The sequence below is a fragment of the Myodes glareolus genome, chromosome 7 (genome assembly GCF_982192425.1).
Source record: "Myodes glareolus chromosome 7, mMyoGla1.1, whole genome shotgun sequence".
Lineage (NCBI taxonomy): Eukaryota > Metazoa > Chordata > Mammalia > Rodentia > Cricetidae > Myodes > Myodes glareolus.
This window is the reverse complement of record NC_142032.1, coordinates 94,895,189-94,909,574: the sequence shown is the minus strand read 5'-3', so window position 1 is coordinate 94,909,574 and position 14,386 is coordinate 94,895,189. Positions and strand designations below refer to the sequence as shown.

Below are 14,386 nucleotides of genomic sequence, written 5' to 3'. Positions count from 1 at the left end.
ATGTTCCTATTCTTGATTTTTCGATTTTCGTGGTGTCCCCTCTGCCCAGTGCTTCTGATGAATCTGTTGATTCAAAAGACAAAACTGAACCAAACCAAACTACAAAGCAGGACCACATATACACAAAACCTTCTTGCATCTCTCCTAAGACTGATTTCATTGAACTAAAGGTTATCTGTGCTATAGTCTTTAATGACAAAGCAATAGACCATTGTGGCCAGAGGAAGAGACAAATTCATTTTCTATATTTTCCCCAAATTTGTATTTTATAATTTTAAAAGGTATTTTTATTTTTATTTGTGTGTGTGTGTGTGTGTGTGTGTGTGTGTGTGTCTGGATGCTCGCGTGTGTGTGCCACATGTGTGCAGGTGTCTAAGAAAAGAAAGGAAATAGAAGCCATACTAGGACTGGGGAGATGGCCCAGAGGTTAAGAGCTCTGACTGTTCTTTTAGAGCACTTAGGTTTGATTTCCAACATCTACAGGGTGGCTCAGAGTGCTTGTAATTCCAGTTCCAAGAGATCAGACACCCTCTTCTGGCCTCCTTGGGCACCAGGCACATATATGTGGCACAAGGATACACATGAAGTCAAAACACCCATACACATAAAATAAAATCTAAAAAATAAAAATAAAAAAAAAACTTTCCTAATTTAAAAGTAAAAAAAAAAATTGACTCAGCCCTAAACAGGACATTCATATCAGCCGTTAAGACCAGGTAGCATCTCGGGAGAGGGGATAGAATGAAGGTAAGAGCGGGAAGACAGGGAGGAGGCTGTGACATACGGAATTCTTCTGGCCACGACACAGCCAACGCGAACATGATCTCACTGCAGCTGCAGCGACCTGCAGTGGGCTGGCCAACAGTCAATCATGGAACTCAGAGGGGCTCATGGGGCCCAATCACTCCCCACGGAACTATGTACTGACAGACTCTGAGGGAGGACAGCCATTCTCCTCAGCTCTGCACGACTAATGTGTCCTCAGCTTCCAGTGGTTAATCCAAACCTATGGGCATACGAACGGCCCTGGTCGAACTCAGTCCCAAAGCAAAGCAAAGGGGCTTGAATGTGGGGAATCGACTCATAAGGAAGGGGATGGGGAATAGGGACGGGAGGGAGGGAAAAGAGGGTGGAGGGGTGTCTGTCAGTCATCAGGACGCAATAGAGGCATGTGTGACATTTTAGAAGAGCAAAGTTAATAAAAGTTAGAAAAGTGTAAATATGAAAAGAGAATATGAAGAATATAGAAGAAAAATCAGAATCACCCACCTTACCCAGACATAATCACTACTAACAATATAGTCAGCTTTCTGGGGCTTTTTCCTTCAGCTCTATTTATATACAATTTCGATTAGTTAGACATAGAATTCTGCTATTCCCCTTTCTATCTCTCTTTTTTGTTTGTTTGTTTGTTTGTTTTTGTTTTGGGAGACAGGGTCTCTCTGTGTAGCCTTCCTTGGCTGTCCTGAAACTTACTCTGTAGATCAGGCTAGCCTCAAACTCAGAGATCTGCCTGCCTCTGCCTCCTGCCCCTGAGTGCTGGAAGGTGTGCACCACCACACCTGGCTGTTATCTCAGCCACATAACAAGACGCCTTCCTACGTCGTTAACTTTCTTTGAATACACATAATTAATTGGTGCACGTGGTCCATCAACAGAGGCACCAAAGTGCATCTTGATTGTACATCAGTAGGCAGTCAAAACAGCTGGCATGAGCTTTAGGTTCATTTGTTTCCGTGTAGACTGGGGGAATAATCTTCCTAAGCTATGTCTCGATTTATATTAACCCCACAAGTATTCTCTGAGGTTCTGATAGAAAGGAAAACTAGGGAAGAAAGCAGCACCGTTAGCCTGTCCCAGTAAGCGTAGCCATCCTTGGAAGACATTTGTTTTCCTCCCGGCCCTGGGACCACAGTTTCCAAACAGCAGAGCAGTTAGAACCCTGGACACCTGTCTGTTCACCGGTGTTGTGGTTCCCAAGTCAGCCCCCTTTTATCATAGCTTACGCTTCAACCAAACCCTAAGATCAGAAACATTAACCCAAAGCAGTCACAAGTGGCTGATTCATCTCAAGCCCCATTGACTCGGATGAACTCCTGTGTTTCCCCAGAGCCTCAACAATGACCTCACAAAGGATTTCTTGGGATAAGCGCAGGACCGCACAGGGGTTAGCACAGACTCTACTCCTCCTGGAGAGGAGTGTCCCCACAGATCCTGAATGGCTCAGTGCCATCTGACATGTGCTTGCATCAGCTGGACAGCCATCTCCAGCTCAGCAGGTCGCAGGTCCCTTACCCAAAATAAAGGCAAACTCCCTGCACCAGCCATCCAATTCCGTACCTGGTAGTGCTGGTCGCGGGCCCTCGGGAGACAGCTTGACCTTTTGCAGACTACACTTGCCTTCATTTAGCTTAAAGGTTACACTTGTCCTGACAGTGACGACATCTTTAGAAAGAAATAAGTAAAAGAAATTACCTTCACAGGCAAAGGAGGGAACACCCAGAGGGTGCTGGCAAGCTCCCGCTGGCTGGGCCTCACTACATGTTGTAGTCAATGAACCCCTCTTAAGATGACCCAATAAAGGTTTGGATCATGAAATGTCCATTGGCATGCACAGGTTCACCTGGAACCTCCTCAGAGTTAAACTTATCTCAAGAGAGAGAGATGGCTCCAATGTTTAAATGTAACAGAGAAAGGGCCCCAAACAGTCTCCACAGCCAGACGAAAGATGAGGTCATTTTTGTGTCTCCCTGAGAAGGTGGGCAAGAATCCTTCTGCTTGAATCTGGATAAGACTGCTGGGGGAAGTCTCTTCCATGTGTGGCTTCCCAGATAGGACAGGGCTGACGGGGCTGCCAGTCAAGATGTGGCTACCACTTCTGGGTCTGGGATGCAGGGTAATGCAGAATTCTGTTCTCCCAAAATAGATCTTAACTATGTTTTGCTGGAGCCCATGCCGCTAATTGAAAGCCCTTTGATCTGTGAAAACTTCAGCACCTCTCTTAATGTTACCCATCTCAGGGTGCTCAGGTACCTGTTTTAGGCACACAGTTAAGCACACAGTTAAGCAAGCACCTGTTTTACCAGGATATTGTTAAGGATTAAATGAGGTAATGGCAAAAATAAATGTTTAGCTAGTTTCCTGGTACGTAGTAAGGACTGTTAGCTATTTTCTTACCAATGCTTAGAACATCCCAGATGAACCAGACCGTGTTTCCTCCTCTGCCTTGATCCTAACATTCATCGGAATGGGCAGCAAAGAACAGCACTTAAGACTCTGAACTCAAACTGCTTGAGTTCAAATCCTGGCTCCTCTATTTCTTTTCTGAGTCACTTTGAGTAAGTTCTTCCATCCCTCTGGGCCTTGGTTTCTTTGGTTAATGAGGATAATAATAAAATTGATGCAGCCAAGTGTGGCAAACTCAGGCCTATAATCCCAGCATTTAGGTAGCTGAGGCAGGACTATTATGATTCAAGGTCATCCTGAACTACAGTATGTTCCAGGTTAGGCTGGGTTACAAAGTGAGACCTGCCTCCAGTATTTAATACATAAAGTTTCCAGTGGATTAAATATATTCTATGGAATATAGTGTATAGGATCTGGAGTATTTTAACTTCTAAACTGCCATCTTGCATGGTATTTCAAACTTTTGACATCTCTATAATATGGACATCAAGATATAATGTAATTCTCTATTTGGACAGTTTTGTAACAAAACAGCAAAAGTGTCCTTCTCTGGGAAGATGAGGCCTCCAGAAAACACTGGACTTTTATTCTTAGTACTGTGACAAACTGGAATAGGTCCGGGTTTCTTTCTTGAGACAGAACCCCACTTCCGCTAGTCTGTCCATGCCACCTCCACCAACGTCACATGTCCAGGCATGGACCCTGTACTGGGCCTTTAAAGTGCTCTGGGATAGAGCGAATTCAGGATCCTCGGACCTGTTCTCTCTGTGACCCTCTTTCAGTACGGTGACCCACCCAGGTTGAGCAGGACCTCCAAGTGCACAGGGGACACTCAGTAAGTATGGTTTCCACAGGTAGGTGAGAGATCAGACACCACAGCTGTGGACAAGAGCACCCTGTGATGTGCTCACAGCACCCAGATAAGAAAGGAGCCAACAAAGTCACCCCCATGAGCAGCACCCCAGGAAAGAAGCCATTGAATGCAATGAGCCCCTACAAGAGCAACAGTTTGGTAATTACCCCCAAAATCAGAGTCATTTGATTTTTGCTGTCTGCTTCTGAGCGAAGAGGAAGAGCCGCAGGTGACAGAGTAGGCCTCTTGCAGTCCTGACAGGTAGAATGTGCAATTGTCAAAACGCGTAAGCAAGATGACAGGCTATCCTGGTAGCAATTAAGGTCACCCCCACCCCACTCCACATGGGCCACTAGAAAAATACCCAGGATATGGACTCTCAAAGTGTGGGCCTCTGGTGGTTCAAGAAGTATCTGGTCCAGACCCAGAAGCCCTTTGAGAATATCCAACACCTACAGGCCGTGCCGTGAGAACTGTGCCGGGGATTCACTCACCTGAGGAGAGGTGGACGCCAGAGTGACATCTTAGGAAGCACCGGTCGCCTCCACCACTCTTACCACAGTGCAGGGACACACTGGGCGTCGTGCTGGTGGGCAGGAAGCCCTTCACTTCTAGACAGGACAAAGGTAAAAGAAGCACGCAAGTGTAATGAGAGCCGAGGACACCAAAGGTCCCAAGGAAAGAGGGCAGAGCTGACCTCCCTCCCCAACCTCGCCTCCCACTGAGGTCAAGGGGGCACTTGTCTGCTGTTCAGGCAGAGAAGCAACCACGAAACAGAAGCCAGCTCCAATCTAGGCAGAAGCTGCATGTTAAGGAGCCTGCAAGGTACCTCCTTGTTTCGGAACTTATTAAAGACCAGCCGCTGCCGCTCCAGGGAGGGGGAACGCAGGGAGGGGGACCATGGGAAAGGTGCACTTTGGACCCGGTGGAGTATGGAGCATACAGAGTCTCAAACCCTGGACTCGGGGTGAGCCTGTAGCCACGTGGGAACGAGGGAAGGATGGCACCTCTTACCCACACAGTCTTTTTTATTCCAGTGGAGCTTGTACCCTGGATGGCACTGACACTCGTAGCCACCCACTGTGTTGACGCAAACTTGCTGGCAGCCTCCATTGCTGACACTGCACTCGTTGGTGTCTGTGGAACCAAAAGGGTCCCCTGTCACAACAGTCACATCAAGGGCTGACTGCCTCTCCCTTGAGGAAGGAACAGCAGACAAGTCTCGTGGCTGACAGTTATTTTCAGGGACATGGGCTTGGCACCTGCTGACTGCACTCCCCACTGGCATGAGCCTGGGTTGGGAGGTTGGAGCCACTGACAGGAGCACCCAGAAGGAAACACACCACTTCCGGATGTCCAGACTCAGGCCCTGCATGGGCTTTGAACTTAAAATGTCATCATCCTCGGCTCCATAGCAAGGGAGACACAGAATTAAAACTTCCTATTTGACTCTTCCCATCGCTGAGAGAGAAGAGAAGTCGTGTGCGCCTACCAGTCCCCAATAACTTGGGACTGAACCAAAGCTGGAAGGTTGACATCTGTCATCTGTGTTCAAGGGTGTCTCACTGGGGTCTCATGATAGGCGGGGTAAGGTCAGGGATGCTTTTAGAGGTGCCAAGAATGTGTGGAAAGAGAGAAGGGGACACTATCATCTACAGCAAAGTACCATCATCTGTTCTTCTAAACACAGGGCATGAGGACTGGCAGAAGTGTTCCAGCTTGTGGGCCTCAATCCCACAGATACCTAGAATCACCATGGTGACCTTAGATTACTAGGTCTGGAGTCTAGATCTATTCTCAGTGACTGCTGATTGCCGGGGAAGTAGAGTAAGAGTCAGTTGTCACAAAATCTGACTTATCTATACCACAGTCTACTTGACCGTCAGGGTGTGAACCATGAGCATAGACTGTTAAACGGGCGCAGAATGAAGAGACAGAGTCAATGCCACCTTCCAGATCCAACCCTAACACTAGGGCTTGAACCAAGGCTTTGCAGCCCATGCTCAGGCAGAACAGAACTACGAGTCTGCTTGGTGCCCTGCCAAGCCTCTCTGAAGACAGCAACATTATCTTCTGCTGGAAAGAATGAGTTATTGTCTCAGCTCCTGCAAGAACCCTGTTCTCCAAATATGAGCACAAGTCAAGTCACTGATGAATCCACAGCTAACAGAGCTCAGGTCCTCTGTGCCCCATTCCATACCCAATGTGCTAATGGGGTAAACATTAACATATTTCTTTAGTGGCTTCTTTTCTTGTTGCCACTGCCCACGAATGCACTCTTTGTCCCATATAGGAAGATAAACCTCAATGGTGGCCCTGCTCCCAGGCGCGAGCTCCCATAGAGGGCCAGTCCACTCACCGCCACAGTGGGTGAAGCCATAGAGTGTGTACCCTCTGTTGCAGGCACAAACGAATGTGCCAGGGTGGTTGATGCAGCTGTGGTCACAGGTTCTCTCCAAAGAGCATTCATCCACATCTGTAATTATCAAAGAAAGAGGGGAGCTGATGCCAACTCAGCTGTGTGGGTAGAGGCATTTGTAGCAATCACAAGTTGCTGACTAACTTCAAAACAACACAGGTAAGGAAGACTGACCAACCCATTGCTTTGCTCATTTGTATTAAAGACTGTGTTGAGGACCCCGTCATAATTACAGTCATTCCCACGATCCTTGGCTGTGAATTCTTTTCTTTTTAAAGATTTATTTTTATGTGCATTTGAGTCTTACCTGCATGTATATGTCTGTGTGAGGGTGTCGGGTCGTCTGGAACCATGTGGGTGCTGGGAACCAAACCGGGACCTCCAGGAGGGCAGCCAGTACTCTTAACCCCAGTCATCTCTCAAGCCGCTTGATTGTAAATTCTACCGCAAACTATACTTGCTTTGATGTTCATGTGATCTCTCTCACTCACTCATGTGCAGGGCTGAGAAATTTAAGTTATATAAATTGTGGTTGTTTTAGTTTTTATCAACTTGACACAAACTGGGTCACCTTAGAAGAGGGACTCACATTTGAGAAAGTGTCTCTATCTGACTGGCTGGCAGACAAGTCTGTGGAGCATTTGACAACTGATGTAGGAGGATCCAGTCCACTGTGGGTAGTGTCATCCCTGGGCAGGTGATCCTGAGTGGTATAAGAAAGCTAGCTGAAGGGCTAGAGAGATGGCTCCGTGGTTAAGAGCACTGGCTGGTCTCCCAGAGGTTCTGGGTTCAATTCTTAGCACCCACATGGCAACTCACAACTGTCTGTAACTCCAATTCCAGGGGATCTGGCACCCTCATACATACATGTAGGCAAAACACCAAAGCACATAAAATAAAAATAGCATTTAAAAAGAAAAAGAAAGAAAGTTAGCTGAGCAAGCTATGGAGAGCAATCCAATGAGGAGTGTCTCTCCATGGCCTCTGCTTCCGTTCCTGACTCCAGGTTCCTGCCTTGCTTGAGTTCCTGCCCTGACTTCCCTCAATGATGGGTTATGCTATGACATGGAGGCCAAATAAACCCTTTTCTTCCCAAGTTGTTTTGATCACAGTGTTTAATCACAGCAATAGAAAGCAAACTAACATAAATTAAGGTAAATGAGATATCTAAAAATAGCTTCACAGCTGGGCGGTGGTGGTGCACACGTTTAATTCCAGCACTCAGAAGGCAGAGGCAGGCGGATCTCTTTGAGTTTGAAGCCAGCCTGATCTATAAGAGCTAGTTCCAGGACAGGTTCCAAAGCTACAGAGAAACCCTGTCTCGAAACCCCCCCACCAAAAAATAGGTTTATAGTTTACTCTGTAAATAATAATTTGTAAACTAGCCATTCATTATCATTTTATCTATTTTTGTTTCTAAATGGTAAACAAAAAGAGAACATGCTGTGGCTGGAGACAATTCCTGTTTCTAGCTATTTCTCCTCTTACAGAATTATTTTTCTGGCCCCCAAAAGCCCGGCAATCCCATGTCCTAATGCCTTCTGTGTGATTTTCTCCAAAAGATGCTGAAATCGGGTTGGTTAAGGCACGAGTGGATCTACTTGGAAAATCTCTTGTTTTGTTACTTCTCTATGGTGGAGGATTACCGTGTTACCCTTCGCTGGCTCAGTGGGGATTTATCCTAACAGCAAGCAGAGCCATGCACACCGGCCTCTGGAAGCTGCATCTGTAGACCTGATCGTGGTTTTTTCTGTCTCACTCCTAGAACTCTTGGGACTGTCTTAATTGGTGCCTCCAAATGGATAAACCTGGGTCACACTTAGTGGACGACAACCACAGCATTGGCCTGGACCACTTTGTCTACACAAAACATGCCTTGGAAAACTATAGTAATAAAAGGCAAATGTGTTAGCCAGATGTGGTAGTGTGTGTCCAGACTTGGGAGGCACTTGGGAGGTCAAGGCAGTAGGATCACCATGAGTTCAAGGTCACTAGCTTAAGCAGTTTCAAGGCCAATCAGGATTCAATTCCACTCAAAATAACAACAGTAAGCAGGGATAGGGGGTTCATCGATCAAAAAAAATGAAAACACAAAATACAGAAGGGAAATTCTTACAAAGCCCTTCTTCCCTGGATTTTCCCAGAAATCCTGACAGTTTCTTCAGCAAATTCACTCTGCACAAATATTTGTTCTACCAAGAGCAATGGTGGAAAATGAGAAAAAGTCGGTTTCTTCCTGGCACTCGATGCCATTCCGTGAGATCTGTTAACTTCAGCCAGTTGCTGACGAAGGGCCCTCGTTCAGTAGCTGACTTTGGCCGCTTACTGTGGATCTCTGCTTTGCCAAAAATAATGAGATCACTTTCCTAATTCCTTTTTAATGTGTTTACACAGCTTAAATATATTTCTTGCCCTATACATTATGAAACATTGTATGGAACAGCAAATTTGCTTTCCAAGTCAAACCAAAGAAAACCACAAAATAATTATCTAGAATTAACTCACTGAATTTAAAGGAGAATGTATTTGAACTGTCTGGAAAATTATGTATTAAAAATAAAGGGAAGGCACTCTGTAAAGTGTCTTTCTTAAAAATTGTTCCATCGTTTGTCTTGTGTGTGTGTTCATGTGTGTGTGCACATGTGTATGAAGGTCCATTGTTCCGATTGCTTTGTATGTGTGTAGGTGTTCATGTGTGTGTGCACAGGTGTGTGAAGGCTCATTGTTTCATTTGCTGTGTGTGTGTGTATGTGCTCGTGTGTGCACACGTGTATGAAGGCTCATTGTTCCATCGTTTGTCGTATGTGTGTATGTGTTCATGTGTGTGCACACATGTATGAAAGCTTAGAATCAGAGGCTTCCTCCATTGCCTCCCATCTCATTTTCTGAGACAGGGTTTCTCACTGAACCTGAAATTTGCTGATTCTGCCAAAGTGACTGGTCATTAAGCTCTAGGGATATTCCTGTCTCTGCCTCCCACGACTAGAGTCACAGGTACACACTGCCACATTCAGCTTTGTAGGTGGATGTAGATGGGTCTCCCCGGCTCCCAATATTACATTTTATATCCTGATTTTTATACAGTGTTGGGCTTCGGTTTGAGGTTTTTGTGGTTTTGTTTGTTTGTTTGTCTGTTTGGCCTGGGTCTCTAGCCAAGCTGGGTTCAAACTTAATATGTAGACAAGGATAGCCTTGAAGCTCTGTCTGGGTCTCCTGCTTCTACTGCCCTAGTACGACAGGTGACTACGGTGTGTGCCACCATGTACTGTTTATGCAGTGCTGGAGGCCCAGCCCAGGCCTTTGTGCATGCTAGGCAAGCATAACCACCTGAGTTATATTTCCAGCCATCAGTGAGTCCCGATGCTCAGATGTCTAATGAAATAAGTAAGGCAGCCCTTACTCCCAGAAATGGAATAAGGTAAATGACAGTGTATCTATCCTGAGACTTTCTTCTTATATACTGATAAGGCATGAAAGCTGTTCATCTAAAAATAGAAATGAAGCTTGTCCTAAATCAGCTGTTAGCATGGACAGCTGCTGCTCACCTTATGTGGGAAGGATACAGTTGAAAGGGAGTCTATTGGGGCCAAAGAAATGGGTCAGTGTTAAGAGCATATACCAACCACTCTTACAGAAGACTGGATGGAGTTTAGCTCCCAGCACCCACACCAGGTGGCTCATAACTACCTGCAACTCCAGCTCCAGGGGATCTGATGCCTCTGGCTTCTGTGGGCACCTTACATGTACCTGCCCACACACAGACACACACATACACATGTTTAAAAATAACTTTAAAAACTTAAGTCTTCAAGTAAAAGAAAGAAAAGAAAAGGGGTCGGGTCTGTAATCTTCCTACGAGCCAAGCAGTATTTCCCCTGTCACCTCCTCAAAGTGCACAGAGCGGTCATCCACTGTAAGGGTTGGAAGAAGGGACCAGCTGGTTCTGGATGAACTGACCTCAGCTTTTTGCTAGGAAGAAGTATTATCCAAATGCACAGATTTTTGCCAACTTTTCTCAAATATCCAATTGCAGTAAAATACATTTTAGAAGAGGAAAATGATCTCTGATCTCAAGATCCAGCCATAACTCTGATTGATCATGCATTGCTTCCTTTCTAACAGGGCTTTCTGCTGTAGTCACACTGGATGGGCTTTCTGTGGCAGTCTCTGATGTCAATAGCTTAGTTTCCAAACATAGGTGAGCTACACCATGTTTTCACTCAGCCAAGAAGAAGCAAGTGACATCCGAATTGGAGACTAGAGTCCACGACGCCATCGGGAGCAGGGCTCACCCACACTGTCTCTGTCCCACCAGGGGTTCCCTACACACCCCAGCGACCATTTCGGCACGCACCTTGGCAAGACTTTTCGTCTGTTAACAATTTAAATCCTTTTCTGCAGCTGCAGTCAAAACTGCCCACGGTGTTTTTGCAGAAATGATCACAACCTCCATTCCGGGTCTGGCACTCGTCGACATCTGTAACAGGCAAGCCCTCGAATCAGAGAGCGATCGCTGCCTGGCTCTCCCCGTCCCCAGAGAGCGATCGCTGCCTGGCTCTCTCCGTCCCCAAACTGCATTGTGTGTTTCCCTTATTCTCAGAAAGGAAAGCAGACCCACGTGAGAATGTTCACCGGTAGTTTCAGTCTTACAAACATCTTCCCGTCTGGCTGGAAGACAAGTCCCTCGTCCAGCTAACCATTCTGACTTTCCATGACATTGGAAGCATTCAGGAAAGAAACCTCGGAAAGGAGTGGTGATGTCATGTTCAATTTATTGTCATCTTCTAATGCCCTCCAAATGGAGACAACCACCATTAGTACACTTTCTATTCTAGTTTAATGACTAAAGCCATAAGGGACAAGAGCTTTTGTTTTTGGCAAATTGCACAATGACCAAATAGTCTCAACGTTTCTTAATGATTCCTGATACTTAATCTTATCTTTCCCCAGTTTCAGCTCATAACCAGTTTATCTAACTTTTTATCATGCTAAAGAACTAAGAAACCCTTTGTACTCTTGCCCATGAAGGACCAGCAAGTCCTTAGGGTCTGTCTTCATTAGTAAAAGTTAATGGTACAGTTATTCGTTAAGTGCTCGGGATAATAATCTCAGCCGTTATTTACATAGTAATCTCGAGGCTATTATTTATGATAGGTTGATGTTATCTGCTGCCAATGAATGTTCTATGAACCGCCTTTTGCTAAGAAGGCCACTTGTCTGAAATGGATTATCTGATGCTTGCAGAGGCTGACCTTCTCAACAGTTAGTGTAATTAAGTCACTTCTAATTAAGCTTACTCAATTATAACCGTCCACTAGCCCAAGGAAGGAAAGCTCCCATCAATATGAATCATAAGCAAAGCTGGGGGCACAAATGGCGTGGAGGCCTCTCTATCCCACACATCAGCAGTGCAGGCTCCCTCGGCCCAGGCCCCGGGCCCACAACCCCCAGCTCCAGGACACGTGAAGGCTGGTTACCTTTACATGTCTTCCCATCCAACTGGAGGGTGAACCCAATGGGACAGCTGCAGTGAACCCCCGTCGATGTGTCCCTGCAGGTGCGATCACAGCCTCCGTTGTTGACGGCACATGTTTCTGACGAGAGGGGGAAGGGCGGTTAGCTTCCTAAAGGAGTGTGCTGATACAGATATTACTGTCTGGCACCCTGGAAAGCACTGAGGGGTGCTCACGGTCACACCCCAAGCCTCTGCCACCTACAGGTGTAATGGAGAGAGAGTTGCTACTGCATCTCCTGTCCCTTCAAGAAGGGCTGCTCCGAAAACTGGTGACCAGAGAGATAAAGATACCTTCCCACCTGGAGAAAGATTCTCCATCTACTACAGGTTCCTGATGACCCACAGACAACAGCCTGCTAAGTGTGACCACTAGACCTGGCAGGCTAGACCGAGTGCAGAACAGGGCAAAATAGGATGCCTTTCTTATTCCAGAGGCTTCTCTTTCATCTGCGTGATGGTGGGCTATCCCCGATCCCAATCATTCCCTTGCTACACGCTAATGGCTTTGTCTTTGCAAATACCAGCTTACTCAAAGTCTCTGTGATAACTAGTGAGAATGAGCTCCGGAAGGTCTTCGTTTCCCACGGTCATTCTCAGAGATAGGTAAGCACTAGCCAACATTCACTCAACGCTAGCACTCAGAAATCCAGGAACTTCCATAGCTACTTCATTTGAAAGCCTGAGGGGACAAGCTTAGTACTAATTAAACACAATAGCCATATATATATGTATATATGTGTGTGTGTGTGTGTGTATCTTTGCTTCCTCTCAAAATTTCACTACACTGAGATTAAATAAGTGTTTAAATGGATAGCACCTCAGGGACAAAGAAAATGAAAGAGAAGACAAAGAAGATGTCAGCTATTAGGAAGTGGGATGTCAATGGAGCAGAAAGTTAACCCCTCGCCTCTGCAGAGGGGCTGCAGGAAGGCCAGGAGTTAGTTCTTTTAGAAGCAGAAGTGAGGATGGAGTTAAAAAAAAAAAAAAAAAAAAAGAACGGGTTGCCTGGGAAACAGTACCCCTATGGCCGTTCCCATCCCCCACACCCCCCCCCCCCACACAACAATGCCTCACCACCACCACCACCAAGTTTTCATTTCCAGATAGCCAGGTGGCACCAGGTCCCAGCTCTGGTGCAGTTTCCACTCTGGGGAAGTCAGGGAGCACAGAGGAGGAAGGGGAAACAGTTGGTGAGATGAAAGCCTGTGCCTAGTCCACACCCCGACTCAGCCAGGGATGCTGGGAGCTAAGTTTCTATCCCCAAGCAAGAGGCTGAAGGATTCCTCAGAAACTTGATCAACTCGCCCAGATGAAAAGACTTCAGATGTGAAGTCACACAAATACAAAGCCTGCCAGTCAATATGAGATCCGACTGGCTTTTTAGTTTTTCACTGCTGATTATGAAAAATCAGTCAAGGATTACTGAATATTTAGGATATTTAGTATTTTAGATATACACCAAAAGGAACGACAAAAGAAAGAAACTTAAAGAAAACAAAGATAACAGAGGAAGGAACTGGAGAGACGGCTTAGTGTATAAAAGTGCATCAGACTCCTGCAGAGGACCTGAGTTCAATTCCCAGTACCCATGCTGAGTGGCTCACAACTGCCCATAACTCCAACCCAGGGCAATCTGAAGCCTCTGGCCTCCAGTCTCTGCAGGCATCTGTGCTCGCATGCGTACACACAATAACAACATCCATTTTTTTAAAAAAGAGTCTTGCAGGAAGATTAGAAGGTAGAAAAAGTGAAACAAAAGACACAGAAGAAAATGAGAGGATCCATGGACTTGCTACTGTCCGCAGGGAAAAGACACAGGGGACACGTGAAGCAGGTCAGAGGCCTAGTGAGCACGGAGCACATCAAACGGGACATTGCCTGAGATCTCAGACCACCAAGGACAACTCCCAGAGGGAAGCCTTTCGAGGTTTCCCACCCTGGATCAAGAATAAGAGCGAGAGGGTGGGCTGGGAATGTAGCTCAGCTGGGTGAGTGTTCCCTTAGCATGCATAGAGTCCTGGGCTCCATCCCAGCACCGCATAAACTGAACAGGGTGCCCCGTGAAATCCCAGCACCTGGGGGCGGACGCAGAAGATCAAGGTCATCCTTAGCACTAGTGAGTTCGAGGCTAGGAGGCTAGCCTGGGCTATATGAGATGAGAGAGGGAAGGAGGAAGGGATGAAGGGAGGATGGAGGCGCAAAGTGAGAACAATGAACACTGGTGTCAAAATTCTGATGGTAGAAAATTCCTTCCAACTCTGAATTCCATAGTGAGCCAAGTTCTCGATGAAGGCCAGAGGGAGAATGCATGCAAAGGCATTTCGAGGGACACGAGGTTTTTTTAGAATCCTTTATCTCATCCACGCTATAAAGTGCCAAAACAGGAGATCAGCGAAGGGGGTTCTTAGGTCCC

The 14,386-nt window shown here is 46.3% G+C and overlaps 1 protein-coding gene across 2 annotated transcripts in view; it reads right to left on the bottom strand.

Moving 5' to 3' along the window:
- Scube2 (signal peptide, CUB domain and EGF like domain containing 2) overlaps positions 1-14,386 on the bottom strand; it is a 71,991-nt gene that overhangs the window by 32,031 nt on the left and 25,574 nt on the right. For both annotated transcript variants that reach the window (XM_085692880.2, XM_085692881.2), the window contains 7 exons: positions 11,936-12,052; positions 10,813-10,935; positions 6,399-6,515; positions 5,054-5,176; positions 4,534-4,650; positions 4,207-4,293; positions 2,341-2,445 (listed from right to left, as the gene is read on the bottom strand). In XM_085692880.2, coding sequence (XP_085549006.2) covers positions 2,341-2,445; positions 4,207-4,293; positions 4,534-4,650; positions 5,054-5,176; positions 6,399-6,515; positions 10,813-10,935; positions 11,936-12,052 — 789 coding nt within the window. The remainder of the gene's footprint in view (positions 1-2,340; positions 2,446-4,206; positions 4,294-4,533; positions 4,651-5,053; positions 5,177-6,398; positions 6,516-10,812; positions 10,936-11,935; positions 12,053-14,386) is intronic.